This window comes from Lithobates pipiens, unplaced genomic scaffold (genome assembly GCF_037356315.1).
Source record: "Lithobates pipiens isolate NorthernLeopardFrog02 unplaced genomic scaffold, aLitPip1_a1.2 Scaffold_25, whole genome shotgun sequence".
In the NCBI taxonomy this organism is placed as follows: Eukaryota; Metazoa; Chordata; class Amphibia; order Anura; family Ranidae; genus Lithobates; species Lithobates pipiens.
The window spans coordinates 175740403-175750294 of record NW_027507787.1 but is presented as its reverse complement, the minus strand read 5'-3'; the positions used below and the strand labels follow the sequence as shown (position 1 = coordinate 175750294).

The 9892-nt window shown below is 43.3% G+C and overlaps 1 protein-coding gene across 5 annotated transcripts in view; it reads right to left on the bottom strand.

Moving 5' to 3' along the window:
* Positions 1 to 411: 411 nt before the first annotated feature.
* Positions 412 to 9892, bottom strand: part of IDE (insulin degrading enzyme) — a 202357-nt gene continuing 192876 nt past the window's right edge. For all 5 annotated transcript variants that reach the window (XM_077455220.1, XM_077455217.1, XM_077455218.1 and 2 more), the window contains exons 23-25: positions 9808 to 9880; positions 6147 to 6214; positions 412 to 1414 (exon numbers count right to left, since the gene is read on the bottom strand). In XM_077455220.1, coding sequence (XP_077311346.1) covers positions 1319 to 1414; positions 6147 to 6214; positions 9808 to 9880 — 237 coding nt within the window. In that variant the 3' untranslated portion in view covers positions 412 to 1318. The remainder of the gene's footprint in view (positions 1415 to 6146; positions 6215 to 9807; positions 9881 to 9892) is intronic.

Genomic DNA, 9892 nt, shown 5'->3' with positions numbered 1-9892 from the left:
GGTGGGTTTATCGAATTCTGTACATTTTCTGTATTTTATCTTAGATGATGAGGATTTGTAATGGGTGATGAGAATGTATGGAACAGTTTTCAAAATGTCCTATTATGGTTTATAAAGACCCAGGTAGGCCAGGTTGTAGCACACTAGCTGTTAAAGTACCACAAGTCCCAGCATGCTTACAGTGATTTGTGGCTTCTGAACAAGCAGAAGGGTAATAGGCTGATGTCTGAAAGCTTTAACAAAAGCTAACCCTGCAACCAATCAGATTATAAGGAACACTGTTGAAGTATAGTTTAAACAATGGTACTCTACTAGCTGATGTTTTGTGCCACTACCCTGTTTTGCACATAGCACAGGGATGTGCCAATTTTCAAAATGGACTTGACAGGTCATATAACAGCAACAGACAAGTGAAAAAAAAATGGTGGCAGTTTTATTATCCCACCTATGATATATCTTGTACAACTCAGCCTATGTTTGGATGAGTCAGAAGCACCTTAAGTCTACATGACTTTTATAATGTTATTGTCATTTATGTTTTGACGCTAAACCATCCACCCACAGACAGTGCAGGCTTCCACATGATAATTTAAAGCAATACAAATGTTTGCAGGTGGCCCAGATCTCCTTTTCGACCCTATAGTGTCCTTACTGTGTAATGGAAAACAGCAGTGCTGAAGTACAAAAATTTAACTGTGCAATTTAAAGGTTAAGTCCACCCAAAACTGCCAACTCAGATTTCAATGGCTGTTGGCAAGATCATTAACCCTTTGGCTTCTTAGTGCTCTTGGTGACTCCAGTGGCTAAATTTCTGCCAAAGTTCCCATTTGTACCCTTCTCCAGCCAGCAGTTATGAGGATGTCAAGTCTACACTAGACTGGCCACAAAAAAAGCAGAGAAGGTGGGACTTAGCCTTTAAATCATAACCCAATAAAATCGCTACATCTGCATAAGAAAAAAAAAACACTGTATCTACACTGTACCTTCATCACAGGCACACCAGATAAAGAGTTACTCCTGGCATGCCTTAATATGAAGACTCATCTTCCTAGCCACTGAAAGTCAATAGTTTACATATGCACACATTTGAAAAAAATCACTACATTTCTTAATAGGACAGATGCAATTCTGATTCCGCCTGTTTTACATGCCACAATGAAAAATTAAGTTAAGAGGTTTTGACTACAGTTTGCATTTGTTTCTATTGAAGATCTTTTAGCAAAATCCTAATATATTCATCACAATTTTTACTCATTTCTAACCCCACTGGGAAACAGATGCATCAGTAGGTTTCTGAATTTTGCTGATCTTATAAGGATCATAACTTTGCAGCCATGAAGTTGACGTGAGGCTTAACAAGCGGGAACAGAGGTAGACTCCTCTTGAATTCTGGCATGTTGCTGATGACTTCGGGCTGAATGTAAACATAAAATTGCATATTAGTCACGAGAGAGTCATGCACACACCATATAAAACATTTCTAATCCTGTCGATGAATAATTAGCATTCACATAAGCAGATAAAAACCCATTTAATATTTACTGAGCATTGCATTAAGGATTGCTTTCAAATATACTCTGGAAATAAAAGGAGGGGGGAAATAAATCCTATTTTGTCTATAAACTTTGTAATTTCTTTCCAAAAAGCTTCTATACACGGGAACATCTCTATACACTGAAGAAATACAGCATTAGGTACACGACTATCAGGTTACACAGAATTTGGCGGTCTTTAAAATTTTACTAGTTCTAATTAAGGTATGGAGAGTAGCTCATAAATGCCCTACTAATGTTTTGGCGAGGAAGGTGTGGCAGATAGCAAAGCAACTTATGGGTTATGTGGGAGTGACTGACTATACTCCTCTATGGCATAATGGAGATTTGACTGAACTAAATAGTATAGATAAGTCTTTGGAATGGGAGAGGCGGGGGATTAGCAGGTTAGTACAATTATATCAGGGGAGTCTTATGAAATCCTTTGAAGATCTTAGTCAGGAATTTGGTATTCCCAATAAGATGTTCTATAAATACATGCAGCTGAGACATGGGATTCAAGCACAGTATGGATCACTAGCCATTGAGAGGATTGAAATCCCCTTGCTTCAGGGACTTATTGATCGAAGGCAAGTAAAAGGCCAGATCTCTAGGTTATATATAAAACTTAAGGACAACATTTTGAAGGGGGAGGGACCCGAAAAGAGCTGGAGGGGATGGGCGGAAGATCTGGGACCTATAACGCAGGAGCAATGGGATGAGATACTAGCACAGGGGAGCTTGGTGTCTATATCCCCATCACAGCGCATGTCCCACCTGCTCCTTATATATAGGGCATATCATACTCCCAAAAAGATGTGGAAAATGGGTAGAAAACCCAAGGATTATTGCCCCAGATGGGGGGCATCAGGGGATCTTCTCCATATGGTGTGGAAGTTCCCTAAATTGTATAGGTACTGGATAGAAATTGTACACAGAATAAACAGGACCTTTAAGGCCACCTTGAAACCAGAAGCCAAGATTTGTCTATTGGGGATTATAGAGGAGGGTAGAATTCCCTCTGTAACAAGGACATCTATATTAAGGTGCCTGTACCAGGCTAGGCAGTTAATCGCAACAAATTGGCAGGCAAAAAACCCTCCAGTACTACAAGCATGGGTAAATGCTATCAACTCCATAATTTGGTGCGAACGAGCGACATTTATTAGACAAAATAACCTAAAGAAATGTAAGGAGCTATGGAATCCCTGGTTGAATGATATTGGTTATTCTCTGGATGGGATAGTTGAGTGATAGATCCAGTGCTCACCCGCTTAGGGGGGGGTCTCCCTGACACCCCCTTTAGGGGGAGCGACTTCTGGATGTGCCCGTCTTTTTCCCTCTCTCCTGTCCCTGGCGGTTTCCGCCACTTTCCTTCCAGCCAACCAGGGTTGGGTTGGCTGGGGTCGGCAGCACATGTTCGAAATGAGGGGTTCTGGGTGGGGGGGGATATTTGTGTAGGTGGGTCAGTGGCAACTTGAATGTTGTACATGACTCTGCCTTTTGTGTTAGATATGTATTTGACGAAACGATCTTTAATTGTTGTTGTGATTTGTATTTTTTTGTAAAAATAAGAAAACATTTTTTAATAAAGAGAAATTAGTTAAAAAGGTATGGAGGAGTAGGGAAGCCTCAATGTGTTGCTATAACATTGGGGAAATACTAGTTACAAGCACGAATCATAACGTATTGCTATACCTGTAGACCAGCCAGTAAGTGCAGGCTCACACCTTTGCAATGAGGTCCACTAATGTGTGCATTACTGCACAATGTGGTACTATTCATTTTGAATGTCAGCCCAATGCACAGACAACCCAGCTGTAATGCACAGTAATGTACTACAGAACATTGTGGTGTGCTAGATTGCAAAAAAAATGCCCTTGTTCAGATTATGAAATGAACGGGCTGAGCTAACACATAAGAACAGCCAAGTGTGAAAGGGCTGTAACCTCCCTGGCGGTATTCCCCGGGTCTGGCTCGGGGTGAGATTTCAGTAGCATAAGCGGTATTCCCGAGCCAGACTCGGGATCGCATCTCAGGATCCATGTCATGGTTTACTTACCTTGTCCTCCGGATCCTGCAACGTCTCCCCGCTGTGATCTGCGAGCCGCCGTGTCTTGCTCGATCTGTCACAGTGCCGCGCTCCGTTCCCTGCGAGCATTGCGACGCACGGGGACGGAGTTCGGTGCCAAATTTAAAAAGTAAAAAATACAGCATAGATACAGTATACTGTAATTTTACAGATTACATTACTGCGTCAAATAATTACACATCCCCTTTGTCCCTAGTGCTTTGTCCAGTGTCCTGCATGCAGTTTTATATTATAAATACTATTCTTTATGCCAGGAAACTGGAGATTTATATATATTTTATATTCTAATTTATGATTTCATATTTCAAACTTTATCATACCCGGGATGTCTATTAGACACTTGTTTGGTTAAGTGAATTATTTCTATGAATTACAGGTCTACAATATAAAACACCAAATTTCCATGAAAAATAATGGTAACACTTTCAGCACCTAAAATCTGAAATAATCATACCGCCAGGGAGGTTAAAGAATTAAAGTGACTACATTTTTTTTTACTTAAAAAAAAAAAAAAAAAAAAAATCATGTCATACTTGCTTGCTTTGTGCAATGGTTTCACACAGAGTGGACCAGAACCTCATCTTCTTGTGTCCCCCACAGGCGCTCCTGGCTCCTCTTAATCTTGGTGGTCATCTGCACCCCCATAGGAAGCCACTCCCAGTACCACCTGTGGGCTTGCTCCCAAGCCATGCTGCAGGCATCCATAGACACAGATAGCGAGGCACAACTCTGCCTCTTTACAGGATTTGACTGACAGCAGCAGGGGAGCCAATGGCTTCTGCTGTCCCAGCAAAGGCTATGAGAGATGCTACAAACGGGAGCAATACTGGATCAAGTGAGGAAACCGAGTATAAACGAGGAGGGTGAGATGGCAGTACTGTTGCCTAACCATTCTTTACCTTAATGCAGGGAATGCATTAAAAAGGGGCGAAGATCACCTTTTAAAAAAAAATAAATAAAAAAAATGCTAATCTTTATGCAGGTTTAAGAACGTGTATTTTTATGTTTTTTGCTTGGAACCTGTAAAGCACTGCACCCACAATCAGCACATCACAGGTGCCATGCAGGACCCCTCCAGACTTGCCAGTGTATTTGTCTGCTCATATCTCATAGGTGCAGGCAGATACACACAGACATGGAGACAATGAACTAACAGAGTGCTCAACGGGACCGTGGTCGTTCATTGAGAACTACAAGCCAACAGCAAAGGCTTCCCATTCCCAGAACTCTGAAGGAATGAATGAATGGACGACACGGGCAGGCGGCCAAAGCCCCGCACGGCAGAGTTTTTTTTTTTTTTTTTTTTTTTAAATAGTGACAGTAAGCAGGGGGAGAAGATCCCTCACTTGTTACATCCTAAAATTGGGTGAACAATATATTCCCAAGGGTTAAGTTAACCTTTAACCACTTCCGGACCTGCCGCCACAGTTAAAATCTGGCAGGTTGGGGGGGGTAAGGAATAAAGTAAAGGGGGTTAGGATGGCGGAAGCAGTCCACACCTTACACCCCCCCAACCTGCCAGATTAAAACTGCGGCGGCAGGTCTGGTTTTATGTCATTTTCTTGAAAAGAAAAAAAAAGTGTGTGCCTGGAGCCGAAGCAAGTACCCAAGCAGGCGCGATGACCTCCAGGCACCCGCGATCGCTCGTGACAGAGCGAGAACCAGGATTTGTGCGTGTACAGTGATAACACACAGATCCCGGTTCTCTCAAGGGAGAGGAGACAGATCGTGTGTTCATATCAAGGTGTCCGTTTATGAAGCAGTGATCAGCGGTGATCCAGAGAATCGCCGCTGATCACAGCCCATAAACAGTTTATGAACCACAGATAATTGGGGGACAAGTGTTTGAATATGTTCTCCCTCCGATTATCTCTGCACACTGAGAATTCTCATAGACTGACACAGTAACGGCCAGTTTATGAAGCTGCGATCTGTGTCAGAATTCACACGCCCCGATTCACCAACTCAGAGGTGGCGAATCGGGGAGTGAAGAGAGAATCTGGGGGGATCTGAGGAGGAAAGAGGAAGATTTTTAACTTCCTTATACCTCATTCAGATGCCCCAACACTGTAACCATGTCCCCCTGTCGTGTGTGTGTGTGTGTGTGTGTGTGTATATATATATATGTATGTATACACACTGCTAGGACAAAATGTACTATACAGTGTATGTGCTTTTTTTTAAAAAAATTCTCCTTCTAAAGGCCTTATTTCACTTTGCTGATCTGTGGTCACATGACCCCCGGTTAGACGTCAGAGGGAGATCTCAGCCCTTCCCTCTGTAGTGCATACATCGGAGAAACAGAGGTGGGTGGTCACAGGACCGATTAGCAGCAAGGTGAAAAAAGGTATTAATTTAGAATTATTAAAAAGAGCATACACTGTATAGTACGTGTCCTAGCAGAGGGAATGGCAGTGATTGTGAGGATTGCCTTTACAACCCCCTTAAGTTACAGCATCAAGAGGAGCATAGCAGTTTTCTGCTGGGGCAATAAATAAATAAAAAGTACACATGTTGATTACCTGAGGTAGGGCTGGTGCAGGTGCAAGGTTGACATCATTTTGACTTGGAAACTCCCCAACAACAGGACCTGAGAATAATAAAATTAAAAGAAGTTGGCACTTAGAGTTATAAAAATACTGTGACATAAAAGAACCTGCCATCCACTGGCCCCTGGACTCTTCTCATGCAAAACATTTACCCAGGAGATTCCCCACACTTCCCAAAACATTTGCATTTATAATGGTCAAGTCAGTTAGGCAGAATAGGAATTCTGAGGAAGGAGGGTGAAAAGCACTGTGCATAAAAAAAATTATTCAGCATGTGATTTGGCACCTACACAAGACTGAGTCACATTTCTGTATGGAAAACAAAGGTGAAAAATCAATTGCAAAACTGTTTATGTAGGTATGTGTTCCTGCTTTATAACTGGCGAGACATGGCCATGCAAAAAGCATGCAGAGATCAGGTAAAGGGGCATGCTTGTCTGAGATAAGTGGTTCACACCAAGCAAAAAAACAAGGTTCTATACAACAAACCTGGAACATGCGTCACCAATAATGGAGTCAAGCATTAGCTAAACTCTAACCCATTCTAGACAAAAAACAGCAAGAAAGGCACACCAGCCTAGTGAATATAATGAGATATATACTCAAAAACTGTATCAGACACCCCAGGGTCTCTTGGTGCACCCAAAGTCGGTAGAAGCAAGGTATAAACCCTCTTTATCAGAGCTGCTAGCTCTGATGAAGCAAGTCTATCCATTGAAACGTGTGAATATACTTGCTTTGTGAAATAAAGTACTGCAAAGGTCTTCTACATCTGTTATCCAGGCTTTGGAGGCAGAGACCCTGGTCTTATGACTCATTTATGTCTGATTATATTTTTGTAAGTATATAAATCTTGCATTCTATTATTAAATGGTGTCTAAGTTAATGCACTAGGCAGGTGTGCCCTTCATTTGGCTATAATCAAAGATTTCCCCATCTGAATAGGGCTACAAAGCTGTGAGCCAACCCTTGGCACTGTACACATTGACCGACTGTCACACCTTAGCCTAAAAGCTTTTCAGCTTCCGGTCAGATGCTTTACTATAGTCTAACACTTGAGCACTGTGGTGGTTGTCTAACCTATTCTAGTTAAAAGCAACTGTCAGCCCCCAAAAATAATCCTGATAGAAGTTCTCTGCAATGAAAGCTATTCTTTCCTTTGCTGCTTGTGATTTCTAGTTTTGCTTCATTTAAAGCAGAACTCCGCGATTTTCAAAAAATCCCCCCCCCCCAAAACACTAAACAGTTAGTGCATTTGTAAAATTTCTTACTGTTTAGGAGATAGGACTGAATTTTCAGGAAGTCAGTTTTCCGATTTAAAAAATGCAGCCCGTATTCTGCCTAAGAGGAGGTGTTATTAGAGTGATTGCATCATATCCTCTTCTCTCTTTCTATTTACATGAATACTTGGGATGGTCGTGAATGTGGGAGGTACACTAGGCTTGTACATGTAAATGTGAACTCGCTCACTTTAACATAAAATCACACCCCTTATTCTACAGCCAGCAAGCCATACATAACACATGATAGCATAGGTTACAGCCTGATAAATGCAAAGCATTTTTCAAAAATGAATGCATATTAATATTAATTTAATGCATTTAATCAATTTAAATTACATTAATATATTTAATGCATTATAAATGCAAACCAGTGCCAAAAGTCGGACCACCAGCGCCCCTCGTAGGGGACCAACTCGTCAAGGAACCACCAGCGCCGCTCGTCAGGGACCGCCAAGCGCGGCTAGTCAGCGACCCACCTCGCCAGGGACCACCAGCGCCACTCGCCAGGAACCACCAGCGCCACTCGCCAGGAACCACCAGCGCCACTCGCCAGGAACCACCAGCGCCACTCGCCAGGAACCACCAGCGCCACTTAGCAGGGACTACCAATGCAGAGCGGGGATTATCAGTATTTATTTGTATATACACAGCGGGGATCTCCCGCGGTGTCCGGTATTGTTATACGACAACGCCGATGCCCCCCACCGTTATGACCGACAGCGCACTGTTACTATAACAGCGGGGAGGCGGGACATCAGCATCGGTATTCTCATATTCAATACCGGACACAGTGGGAGATCCCTGATGTGTCATACAAGTAAATACTGATGATAATCTCTGCTCTGCATTGAGATAGCAGGCGGTGGAGATGGAGGTAGAGTGGAGGGGCAGTGACTGTCAGGGAGCAGATGAGCGGAGGAGGGAGGAGAGAAAAGGAGCACACCTCCCTCCATGGGTGGCACAAACTGGGGCTGTGAGACCCCATTCGCCCCCACAACATTTCTGCTTCCTCCCTGCTTTGCTTTCAGAGGACTACAAGGGTGAGCACCAGACCATTGGCTGAGCTGAGGAGAGGGATAGCAGCCAGCGGTCTTACAAACAGGATGTCAGCAAGCAACCACGGTTTTTCAGCAAGTTCAGCAGCCTATTACAGAGGAACTAAAGAGCTCAGAAGAACATGGATGGCAAAGTGGGTGAAGGTAGGAGATCAGCAACAAGGGCATGGAAAAACATTTTTGCCCGGAATTCTGCTTTCATTTAAGCGATACAGCGTCAGACTTTTCAGCAACATTTTACAGACGCCCGTGTTCCCCCTCACTATAATTCCATCCTCCAATCACTTCTGTGTTTTGTAGCGACAGAATGGTTGGAAGCCAGTATTCAAGGCAGGGAGACACAGGCAACCGGCACTCTCAGAATATTTGAATGTTACAGGAGCATGTGTCAAACACAAGACCTGCAGACTGAAATCAGCCCACCAGGCCATTTCATGTGGCTCTTGCACCTCACCTGCGGCTCACCCCTCGTCTCCGCCCCCACTTTGTCTCAGCAGAAGAGACGACGAGAGAACTATCAAATCTTGCACTTCTCTGTGCAGCCACAGAAACCCCTGGTTTTTGCCTCTCCTGGTCTCGGCATTCAGCGGATTCAGGCAGAGGACTCCAGCCCTACTCTGATCCTCCTCCAGACCCTGCACTTTCTGCTTCCCAGCTCAACCCCTAGCGTCTTCCCAGCAGCAAAACAAGATAAGGGGTGTGCACTGCGATTTAAGATAGTGGGGATTCTTTACTTCTGATGGCAGGGGGGCTCTTGCCATCTGATGTAAGGGGGGGGGGGCTCTGGACATTTAGTGCTACAGATATAACCGACCCTTTGAGGGCAAACATATTGTTGTTGCAGCCCATGATGAAACAGAGTTTGACATCCCTGCTGTAGGGTGAAAGACTTGGACAGAGCAAAGAAATAATATATTGACCATCAGAGAGAGGAGTACAATAGCTCTTCTATTGCAGGGGACTTTCATCTTGAATGTTTTAGGCAACTGACCAGGTCACTTTTAAACAGTATTTTTCTTTCACAGGAAGGAGCCACATTTGGATTTTATAGTTACATTTCAGGTAATTTGCATTTTTTTATACCCACACTAAAAAAAACTGACTGGCGACAAAATAGACTGTCCTAATGTATGTGTAGCACTGTTATTGTTACATGAAGCAGTAAAGTTTGTGGTTAGTTCTGGTAGTGCATATCGCAAGACAAGAAAGGTTTCCATCTGCCCATTAAAGGGCCAAGATCCGCCTTGCCACAGCATATTTTCATTGTTAAGCAATAGTCTTTGAAGAGGAACTTACATGAATCCATCTCTCTGGCGAGCACATGTACAGAGACTTTATGTCTTCTTGGAGCTTCCAGTGATAGCAAGCCCTGCAAAACACC